The following is a 12,295-nucleotide window of genomic DNA, read 5'->3' as shown; positions in this document are numbered from 1 at the left end:
CAAAAAGTTGCAAAAAAAGCCAAAAGAACATCATCGTGATTATTTACATTTGCTCTAGAATTGAACATTTTTGCATAATTGAGTATACCACATGGTCAAGCATATAGAGTAGATTCCACATATCAAATTTGGTGAAAATTTGGATCACAAAGGTGAGACTTAAGACAGATTCTCGAAAACTGAGTCTACGGACGGACACTAAACTATGTTGAAAAATTGGACAAATCTTGTTCAAACTCAGTGAAACTTGTCCAAAGACTATAACAAAGGTGTTTATATTGCAAAAAAAAGCCTAAAATGTGCAAAAATTTGACAAAACTAAATAAACAAATTATTTACTTTTGAGCCCCAGAGACAAGATTTTGGACTTTTGAGTTTGTACAGTGTTAGAACAACATAATACAAGGCCAGTAATAAAGCAATTCATCTCCAGAACCTACATTACCAACCCAAATTTTAGTTTTTGCATCTTGTATGATAGACAATCTGCTTATGAAAACATGCAAAAAATTTATTATTGGAGAAACTGAGAACCATGGGAATGTTGGAAAATTTGAAGGGCATTTCAATCATTTATGACAAAATACTGAGAATAGTTTGGGAATTTTTGGAATTTGAGTTGTATTTTGGGAATTTCCACAAATTAGAGGGATATTTGGGTTATTTTCCCTAAAATTTACGTTTGACTCTCTCCCTCTCTCTCTCTCTCTCTCTCTCTCTCTCTCTCTATATATATATATATATATATATATATATATATATGCTAGCATGCTAACAAATGCACATATTGTTGAATCCCTCATACATAACAATACCAATTCAAAACATTATGATGCTCATTCAAAACCCATCGAAACTAGGCAATCTAGTCATTCATGATTAGGTGCACATGACACCCAATGTTGGGATAGTGATTAAACTTGAAAACACCAAGAGATCGTTCTACAAAGACACCCAATGGGAAAAGTGATAATACTGGTAGTTATACTCATCGATGCTTTCTATACTTCATCTGTTTACGATTCACAATTCAATCTTCAAGCACTATAAGCCCTTTTTATTGAATACTTTTTTATCCACCACTAAAAAGTTGACAAAAAGATTGAGCACTAGCTTGAAACCTTCTGCCTTGAACAACTTAGTTTGATCGGCATGTTTTGCGTTCCTCTTGAGTTGTGCAGCAATTACAGGGTCATCATCGAGAGGCAGTGTGCCATCAAAGCTTACTTGGTGAAGGGTGCCATGTTGTCTGAGGCTAAGCACTTCACTCCCTTTCGGGAATCATCAATTAGGTGCATGTCATCCCTATATAGCTGTCCATCTAATTCATTCATATCCTTGGTGGAGATAAAATACAAGGAGGTTAACTGAGGACTATATATTCTGGATCAAAGCATAGCAGAAAAGTTCGGTGATGATTTTTAAGGACGAATGATGTGTCATTCCGAAGAGAGTAAAGGAGGTGAGGGAAGTCACTACCACTTTGTTCCTTTTTGACAATTGAGATCCATTTATGAGTGTCGATTGCAATGTAAGTTGTCACAACTTACCTCACAAAATTAGAAAGGCAATTATGTCCAAAAATAATGAAGCAATTCATCTCCAGAACCTACATTACCAACCCAAATTTTAGTTTTTGCATCTTGTATGATAGACAATCTGCTTATGAAAACATGCAAAAATTTTATTTTTGGAGAAACTGAGAACTATGGGATTTGAGTTGTATTTTGGGAATTTCCACAAATTAGAGGGGTATTTGGGTTATTTTCCCTAAAATTTACGTTTGACTCTCTCTCTCTCTCTCTCTCTCTCTCTCTCTCTCTCTCTCTCTCTCTCTCTCTCTCTCTCTATATATATATATATATATATATATATATATATATATATATATATATATATATATATATATATATATATATATATGCGAGCATGCACACAAATGCACATATTGTTGAATCCCTCATACATAACAATACCAATTCAAAACATTACGATGCTCATTCAAAACCCATTGAAACTAGGCAATGTAGTCATTCGTGATTAGGTGCACATGACACTCAATGTTGGGATAGTGATTAAACTTGAAAACACCAAGAGATCATTCTACAAAGACACTCAATGGGAAAAGTGATAAAACTGGTAGTTATACTCATCGATGCTTTCTATACTTCATCTGTTTACAATCCACAATTCAATTTTCAAGAACTACTAGTATGTGACCCGCGCGTTGTTGCGGTCAAGAAAGAGTATGGTTCAATTTTGGGTATCCCTTCCCCTCCTATTTAAGGTGACAACATGTGCAAGTATTGTTTATGCATCCAATTCAAGGCAATGACAACCATTTCATTATCTGCAATACGGTTTTGCATCCTTTATTGTATTGCTCTAAATCACATCAACCTGGTGCCACAATAGAAAGTTCATGAACTATAGTACATAACATAAACTAAAAAGATTACACACAATGGAGAGAGAGCGAGAGAGAGAGAGAGAGAGAGAGAGAGAGAGAGAGAGAGAGAGAGAGAGAGAGAGAGAGTAGAAGAGCAAGGCTTTTAATTTTATGGCAAGAAAGGGAGACAGGGAGAAGGAGATTAAAAGAAAAACAACAATCCACTCCCATTACTATAAGTAGTCTGTTTAAGCATAACTTGTGATTGATCTCTTAAACAAAAAGTTTTTTGAAAGCCACTAAATCTTAACTATAAGTAGTCTCTTTAAGCATAACTTGTGATTGGTCTCTTAAACAAAAAGTTTTTTGAAAGCCACTAAATCTTAACTGACAAAAAACTTGTGACTTCAAAACGACAATCTGCGAGACGTTGCATTTGGCACTGGCAAAATCCATGGGCCCACACAATGAACACTCCTACCAAAACGATGACGCCCCTCGTGCAAGGTGAATACAATCCTCCAATTCTCATGTGTATCCCTATAAGAGTATACTGCATAGGCAGGAAAACGATCGCCAAGCTGACGAACCCGTATGCGAGCTGAACCAGCATTATGGTTTAATGTCACATGGATTGTGAAATATCCTTGGGGTTCTCCAAAAAACTCATGCACTTCCATTAAAATGTTAGCACAATAATAGTGATTCTTGCAGGCCAACGGGTTAAAAACAATAAGTTCAATAACAAAACAAAATATAAAAAGAAATTGTGTTTCATTGATATTCCTTACCTAACAACTTCAAAGCTTTCAATAATGTGAACTACATCATGCACAGTGAGTGGGCCTCTCCAACCAGGTGGATCTACACGAGAAATTTTTTAGTTCGAACATCAACTTGAAAATTTTACTAAGGATACAATTAGAGCTCATTACCATAGATGTGACGTGGTGGATGATGAAGCATCCAACTAAACGTAGACATTGTCCAATGCCTTCTAAGACGGGGCATCTATAAATAGAACATTCCACCCCATCCAAGAAACACCAACATAAGCTTTGCAAGACAATGAAAGTGCATAGAGAATTAAAATCAACATAACAACTACATCATGCCACCCATGTGTTAGTGCAAACCAAAAGAGTGCACTATTAATACCACTAAATCTCTTAAATCCGTAGTTAAACATTAGCTCTCAATCACTCACATACATGCATAAAGAGCCGCACAAATCTACTCATTTATGTATATATAAGCCACAAACTTTCAGCATTCTCACATAATGAGATGAAAAACATGTAAAACATCTATCATTTATGAAAGAGAAATTCCACAGATATGCAAAAAGTTAAAATGGAAGACAACACTTCGATTTGAGTTTTTGATGCCTTTTTTGAAAACAAATAACCCCAACTGCAATACCAATGACCCTGTTCATAATTGACATTGTCCATGTCTCCATCTATATGTGTGTGTGTGTGTGTGTGTGCGTGAAGCTCTCTCCATGACGGAGCTTTTGAAGAAGCTTTTTTATTTATTTTTGCTAGTGCAAGAAAAAATTAGAAAAAATCTCTCTCCTTACCTCTACTCATCTAGGGGGTATAGAGAGGATGGTTGTTTACAATGGTCATTACATATACATATATATATACATATATATATATAAACCCCTTCAAGGGAGTTGTAGCATAACGACGTGCAGAGAGGCATCGTAACTTCTTGGCGAATAGCTTCTATGACCGTTCGGCTATAGCCCCCTTTAAGGGGTATATATATGTGTGTGTGTGTGTGTGTGTGTGTAAAGCTCTCTCAATGAGGAAGCTTTTTTTTTTCTTTTGCTAGTGCAAGTAAAAATAAAAAGAAAGTTTCCTCAAAAAGCTCTCTCCTTACCTCTACTCGTATAGGGGGTAAAGAGGGGATGGTTGTTTACAATGGTCATTACAAAATCATAATGGGGTCTAAATGCTGCTACCACCCAATTATTTGGGAAAGAAAAAAGTTCTTCAAATCTAAAGGAGTAAGACAATTTTGACATGTGCACCTAAAGATAACTTTCACAATGAAGTTTAGATAGCAGAAAAATATATGAGAGAGAGAGAGATGGAGATAGATAGATGGAGTTAGGGGGAGAGAGGGAGAGAGAGAAGGGAGAAAGCTCTCCTCTAAAGCTCTCTCCACGAGGGAGCTTTGCAAGAAGGTTTATTTTATTTTTTCTAGTGCAAGTAAAAATGAGAAAAAAGATCCCTCAAAAAGCTCTCTTAATACCTCTACTCGTTGTCTAAAGATGTTTACAATGGTCATTACAAACTCTAATGGGAGCTAGAAATTGCTACCACTCGATTATTTGAGAAAGAAAAAAGTCCTTCAAATCTAAAGGAGTAAGGTAATTTTTACCTGTAAACCTAAAGATAACTTTCACAATGAAGTTTAGATAGTAGAAAAATATTTTAGAACCTATCAAGCTTTCAAGTATTTCATTTCCACCTTGAAGCTCACATAGCTAATCATAAATGTAGTAACTGAAGCCTCTTCTGTTACTTTATGTTCCCAAGCCACAAAGGTATTACTCCATATTGTTTTGACGCAAATATAATCTCAACCAAGGTCTCAAAACTTTAATCTAAGTACACGGCTTCATGCCATGCACATTAAGCAACACAACTATAGAACCAAACAAAATAGCATCTATTACATTACCCTATCAACACAGTTCAAAGCAAGTTATGCTTTAGTACATCACGACATTCAATCTAATGAGCACACAAAACCAGGAGTTCAATTATTTCTAGTAGCAAGGACTTAATGCATCTATATGGAACGTGCATCAGAAGCTCGAGCCATCTTTGTCATCAATGCATTCAATCGATTTAGGTGGATCTTGAGTCGCGTCACCTCTCCTTCTAGAGCCCGAACCTGCTCTTTAAGTGCATCAATTTGGATGTGGAATTCCCTATTGGTAATGTATGAGCCCTGCATTGATTCAAATTTTTGTTGCTCCATGTGCACCAACATGATGGACCTATTCTCCTCAATGTGATCCATTCCTCCATTGAAGAGCTCTACATATGAACGCACCTCATTGCGAAGGTCTACAATTTGTTGTCCATTGGCTTGCTGAGTCACATCTAGGAGTGCTTCTAAGTGTCTTTCAAATTCCAACTGCCTAGACTCACTACGGGTAAAGAAGTCCCGCAATGCAGCCAAGACTTGGTCATTTCCATCATGTACCATAGGATGAGCAGAAGAGGATCCCACACATCGAGCCCTTTTCTTTGCCACTCGAACATTGGCAAACCTTGGAGGAGTGGACTCAATACCATCAGACTCGCTCTCAATGATGGCATTGTTATTAGTGTTTTCCATAGTTGTACCATTAAAAAGTTCATCACAATGCATATAAAGATGAACTCTATGTTAATTAGCACCAAGGAAACAATCGCTTGTGCAATATATACTACAAACTTAACATCTTATCATACAAAATAAACATTATCTAAACAAAGCATAAGGTGTGTAAGTTTTAAAAAAAGACACAAAAATTTTAGATTTTATCTCACACGTCTTAGCAACATGCATGATTTTCTCCCTTCCTTATCACATCTCTCTCTCTCTCTCTCTCTCTCTCAAAGCATAGGAACCTACCCTCTCACAAACATGAGGGTCAAGGCGTAGAATTGATGCATTCAAACTACAATCTCTAAAATATGAACATAATATTTTGAATCCCACGAAGTCAAATCGCAAATCAAAACTTTATTGCATAAAATTAGAAAAGTCATAATAAACATGAATACATTCAGAAATGCATCCAGACATCAAAAGAACGTCTTAAAATGGATCATGAACATGGAAGAGTTGTTGATATGTTTGTCATCAAAATGTACACAATCAGGAACACGATTGTGCCACAGATGATCTAAGAGGCCAAATCAACGTAGCTCACTTCGTCATGCAATTGATAATTGTTTTGGAGCTTCTCCATTCCTAAATTAAGGACCGTTTTTCCTTCCCAAGGTTGATTATCTTCTGGATTAACAAACAAAGGTAGTGAAAAAGAGAGACTTTTCTTGAAATAATGCAATCGAAGCACCGTAACCCAACACTTTACACGTATCAATTATTGCAGCTATGTATGGAGCTGCCATATATGCAAGTTGTGTAGGCAAGTAGATCCGGTAGATCAGCTCAGAGAACCTAGAACTTTGGAGGTACTCCCAATCATCCGGAACAGAGTATCCTTCATATCTAACAAACCACTGAGTATCATCTTCTTCTTGCGAAGACACACACTCCTTCCTAACCGAGTAAACACCGTACTCAATGTCTGATGAGTATGCCAAAATACGCAACGTAAAAATATCGATAGATGGCAACTTCCTAAGGTCCGTAAAACAAAAAGAAACAAAAATGCCATGAATATTACTTTATACCAAGTCAATTATTTATAAACACACACACACACACACCTAGTCTTGTAGTGTTTGCGGATGGTCCTAACAATTTTCTCATGCGACAAAGGTGCACACCAGAAACGTATCTCTGCTTAAAATAATGCAAAAAAAAAAAATTTAAGGTCTCAAAAGGAACACAATAAGCATCCACATAAAGATGTAATGGACTGGAACATACCAGGATAAGGATGATCTTCTATGTTCAATACAAAAGACACCTCAGAGATGTAAGAAATTTGATCCATGACCTATATAGCCAAATAGAAACAAAAAAACAGACAATGAGAGGAAGGAATGACATAGTTTACTATATGTTATGAAGAGAGGTAGAAAAATATACTCATGTTATATTTTATAAGTTGAATTGTACACAAAAAAGAAGACAACGATAAGAAGGAATAGAGCCTTCATATGGCATTGTTCAGTATCTCATGGTACACAATGTTTGTTGTTAGTGCAGTTGTTTCGTTTACATCAATGTCACGTAGGAGAATCTTTATCCCAGCAGTCGAACGTGCACGTGACAATGCAACATATAATTGTCCATGAGTGAAGACCGGTGTCACCAGGTATAGGCCCAAAACGGCAATGCTTTGGCCTTGTGCCTTGTTTATAGTCATACAAAAATCCAATCTAACTGGAAACTGTCTCTGTCTAAGAACAAATGGCAACTCCATGCCAGAATTCACAAAACATATTCGAGGGATAAAAATCATGGTCCCAACCCGTGTACCTGTAATAACTTCTGCCTCCGAAACTCTAGGGTGAAATGCCTTACACACCAAGAGTGTCCCATTGCACAAACCTCCACTTGGATCAAGGTTCCGCAATAGAATTATTGGGGCGTTCATCTTCAACTCCAAGCAATGTGCTGGAAATCCACCACCCAAGTTCAAACCATTTAAAAACTCCACAAAGTATAAGAATGAAACTTGCATCGCGTTTTCCACCACGGAGTCAACACTAAAGTATTGCACGACGTCACCTTTCATTGCATACACGGCCTTAGCATTGAGAATATCAACTTCCAAGTTTTTCGGAGCAAGGATAGCCCGCTCTTTGAAGTATTGTGCATGGTCCACATCTTTATCCATTTCAGAATAGATGCAATCTATCAATTCATCCAATGAAGATGAAGAAAGTACCATGTGGCGGGGGATCTCCATCTTCTGATCATCCCCACTTGTCAAAGTCCCATTTCCTACATCCATGAGCCATTCTCTATAGGAAAAATTTGCAACATCACCATCTTCCACACGCATGTTATGTGTCAATCTAAGGATATTCATGTGATTCCATAAGTGTGATCGACAAAGTGTAGCATCAACAATGTCAGCACGTGCTCCCTTGAACACCACTGGCAAGATTTGTTTGAAATCTCCACCAAGAAGCATCACTTCTCCACCAAATGGCTTTCTTGAGCACATGATATCTTGCAAAGACCTATCCAAATCCTCAAAGGCATATCGATGTGTCATAGGAGCCTCATCCCACACAATCAACTTGCATAGTCTAAGCAATTCAGCAATTTGACCCTGAATAGGGATATTGCATGTGCTGTAACTATCGATCTCCAAGGGTATCTTGAACCTGGAATGTGCGGTGCGCCCATTTCGTAGCAGCAATGCTGAAATCCCAGAAGATGCTGTGGCCAATGCAATTTCCCCTTCTCCACGCACGCGTGATAACAAACAGTTGTACAAATAAGTTTTCCCAGTCCCTGCAGGCCCATCCAAGAAAAAAATAGCCCCCCCATCAAGAGTCAATGCATGGCAAACTGTCTCAAAAGCAATCCTTTGATCTTCATTCAAAGTTTGCTCCATAGCATGTGACGCGGACAGCTCTTGCATTCTATCAAGGCATTGCTCTTGGAAAAGCAATGTATTTTCATCATGTGTCATAAAGTGCTCATCAAGCATTGGGATTCCAGGATATTCAGTTAAACTTCGTCCAAATGTACCAAGAATTTTATGCAGATCGCTCAATGCATACCCTTCAGCAACCTGTGCACATCCATCTAAGGACTCATATCTCAACTCCAACATGTGTCGATAGTCCTCATACAAAACACGTCGAAATCTTTCCCATAAGAGATGAGGGGAGGAGGGTTCACAAAACAATAGAATGTTCACAAGCAAATGTCTCAATTGTAAGACTGTATGTGTAATGCAAGCTTCTTCCATGCAACCAAACCATTCCCCATCATCCTCCAAGATACCTCTTGCAATGCATGCTGCCTTGAATGTTGGGAACAATACACCATTTACGAAACGTAGCTCCTCAAATGACTTACATCCTTTACAAATAGTCAAAAGCAAACGGACATAATATCGTTCACCGCTAGAGGGTTGCACAAAATACATCCGCCCAATAGTGTCCCCACGACGTCTCTTCGTCCATTTTTTGGAACCTGAATTCCACACCCACTTTTGAGGAAAATCAATGTACAAAGTATCATTTGCATCAGGATTCTCCAAGCTGCATGTGAACCACTCTGTCAAAGTGGTCTTCTCTGCACCCTCCCTTTGCAAGACATCATTAATGTTTTCATTATCTCGAAATGTCACGATTTGACCAGCTAGAACATGCACGCTTAATCTCTAGACAACTGGTGCATCATTGTGCAAAGGGAATTCAAAAATTCTCCAGCAAGCCTCAAATGCAGATACATAGCATCCATCAGTATACATGTCTATCTCATCAATAATCTCCCTCTCAGAATCTTGTGCTGACGTATGGAATCTTACAGTTGCCCTATCATGCCCCTTGTAGCTGTATTTGTAGACATACTTGACAGCTGAAATTGTAGAACATACCTCAACATTGATATGTGCATTAAATAGTGTCGACAAAATAGGATTATATGGCACAACCCATCGATTATCAATAGTAAAACCCTTGACCTTGGCGGTGAAGCCATTGTTTCGTCGTGAATATATGGGGTAGCCATTATTATCCATGCTTGTTTGCTCACAAAATGGACGTGGATATTTTCTGATACACTGTCTATCTACCATGCAAGGAGATGAAGTATTGAACTGACCACATGGGCCATGAATGTTACAACTAACAATGATGTCGTGTAGCACTGGAAATCGATTTTTATCTGGCAACTCTGCACAAACTATCTTGTCATAGTCAAATGTTGATTGACGCTTACATCGAGGATCTAGAATCAGCAATGTATGAGAATGTGGCAAGCCTCTCTTTTGGAACTCCACTATAGACATGTAAGCCACCACTTGCCCAAAAATATATTTCTTCAAGATGTACTTCATCATGCTTGAGTGTTTTAGGAAAAAAACCCTTGTTGTTATGTCTGGTCGATCAGAGGAAACCTGTCCTGGAAGCAATGCCTCATTTATTTTTGGCCATTTAGGGTTACATGTAAATGTGATGAATAGGTTTGGCTTTCCCTTTGCATGGACAATTTCCATTGCATCTTGATATAATTGGTACATGTGCCGAGGGCCACCTGTAAAAGATGAGGCCAAGACAATTCTTCGACCCGCAGACCGTCCAAGGACAACATCACTCTCGGACAAATGCACCATGTCAACCAAGCCTGCATACAATTCTGCCCTTAATGTCTTTTGATTTGTGCGAACCCATGCAAGACGACACTCCTCGATGGCACAATATGCATCAACCATAAATTGTTGAAGTAAACGGCCCCCACGAAGCAAGCATGATTTTGTATCAGCATGAACCTGTAGTCGATATGCATAGTACTCTCTTTGAGTGACACATTGTCGACCACCAACCAATGCATCCAAAGGGCCACGCACATTTGCATAAGGAATCCTCACATGCCATCCATCTTCTCCCTCTGGAAAGACAAGAACATACAATAGTGGCATGTATGACCTATGTAGATTCGAAATCCTCCGCAACCTTCCATCTTGACAATGTATCACAATGTCTTGATGGCCACTTGTTTGTACATCCCCTTGACCTGGCATAATTGCAGCAACCTCATTGCCAATAGGTATCAAGTATTGCCTGGAAGTATTTCTATTTTCACAAATTGTCATTTTGATCTCCACACCAGGGTTGTCACGCAACATTCTACCAACATTGTAGAATGCATTGGCATATGGATTACATGATCACATCATCATTGACAATGCTTCAAGAATGGACAAATCCAAACCATCCAAGGAACTCATACGATTCTGAACCTCATGCTCAGTATCATATACATACATCTGTGCAAATTTGGGTACCCCTGCTTCATGTGGTAGCAAAGAACCAATTCGATGGTACACAGCACCATGTACACAAAAGCAATATGCACCAGACCTACCCATCAATGTTTCATCAATAGTAGCTCCAAGAGATGTAAATGCCATCACACTATTGTAGCTCTTGATGTTTTTTCTGAAAGACCTACTCAAAGCATCACTATTATTGAGTAACCTCTCCAATACACATGGTGGTCGCGCAAGAGGAAAAAGGGACACTTTTCCACCTTTGCAACAATATCTTCCTACGGATGGTGTATGCTCATTCTTCATTTCACATGTCCAAAGATGTGCACCACAAAACTCGCATGAGGAGGTCATGGTTACTATATAATCTGTAGGTAATGGTCCATGTGTTAGTGGAAGCATGGAAGGATGAACCCCTTGTATACATGGATAGGCATGTAGAATGCAAGCAATGCCTCCAAGAGATGTGTCATGAAAATACGGGGCCTGCTCCTCACTTTGAGTGTCTATGAGAGGACAAAAGTGGCCATCATGTTGATGGCGTTTCTCTCTTATGTTGGAGGTGCGTTGCCTTGCCCGTTGTCGACGACTTCTTCTTGTCGCATCCAAACATGATATAATGTCTTGTCTTCGTCTCTGTCCTTGCATGATAGTTTGCATACAGTTTTGTGGAATAATAACATTGCCAGGAACACAATCCCCAACAAATGCAAAGGGACTTGTACCATGACCATGGTCATTTGTGGAGGATGGCAAGTATGCTGTACGTTGTATAGCACGTTGGCGAGATAATTCCGTGCAACTTTTCGACGTGCATGCACATGCGAGGAATGACTTGGAGATTCAGGAAGACAAAGGCACGTGTCTCTTATCCTCATTAATGCTCCTGCCAAGAAACATAGAAAACACCGCTCTTATATCAGTGCCATAATTTTTTCGTTTTATTTGCTCTCAAATGCAAGCATGAAATACCGTCAATGTAGTTATTGGAGTATTGTACCCAATATAGGGAAGTTTTTCTTACTTCCAATTGCAAACATAAAATACCCTCTATACATCACAATATTGATTAGAGTAGTGCACCCCAACGAAGGAAGATAGAGTGTACATGAACTCAAGGCTTGTTTAGATAGATCCTTTCTATAGCTTTAACAAACCTCTCCCTTCTATACATCACACCATTTCTTCTTTGAGTAATATACATTACATCTAATAGCCATTGGATGAATTAATTATAGAATGAT

The 12,295-nt window shown here is 38.4% G+C and overlaps 1 protein-coding gene across 1 annotated transcript; it reads right to left on the bottom strand.

The window, feature by feature from the left end:
* Positions 1 to 7,247: 7,247 nt before the first annotated feature.
* LOC147442633 (uncharacterized) lies at positions 7,248 to 10,907 on the bottom strand. The gene is made up of 3 exons (XM_086529401.1): positions 10,226 to 10,907; positions 9,510 to 9,637; positions 7,248 to 9,440 (listed from the first exon to the last, which is right to left on the bottom strand). Exons 1-3 carry the CDS (start codon positions 10,905 to 10,907, stop codon positions 7,248 to 7,250), a joined length of 3,003 nt encoding a protein of 1,000 aa, XP_086385527.1.
* Positions 10,908 to 12,295: the final 1,388 nt, after the last annotated feature.

Source organism: Adiantum capillus-veneris, chromosome 14 (assembly GCF_014529385.1).
Source record: "Adiantum capillus-veneris isolate H3 chromosome 14, ASM1452938v2, whole genome shotgun sequence".
NCBI lineage: Eukaryota > Viridiplantae > Streptophyta > Polypodiopsida > Polypodiales > Pteridaceae > Adiantum > Adiantum capillus-veneris.
This window is presented reverse-complemented; position numbering and strand designations above follow the sequence as displayed.

What these genes read in the sequence shown, in the direction of transcription:
- LOC147442633 (XM_086529401.1), bottom strand. Translation starts at nt 10,907, where the DNA reads ATGTTGCGTGACAACCCTGGTGTGGAGATCAAAATGACAATTTGTGAA. An exon ending in CCTATTCATCACATTTACAT is followed by an intron (nt 9,638 to 10,225) that starts GTAACCCTAAAT and finishes CTACAATTTCAG; the next exon opens with CTGTCAAGTATGTCTACAAA. An exon ending in TGTATACTGATGGATGCTAT is followed by an intron (nt 9,441 to 9,509) that starts GTATCTGCATTT and finishes CCAGTTGTCTAG; the next exon opens with AGATTAAGCGTGCATGTTCT.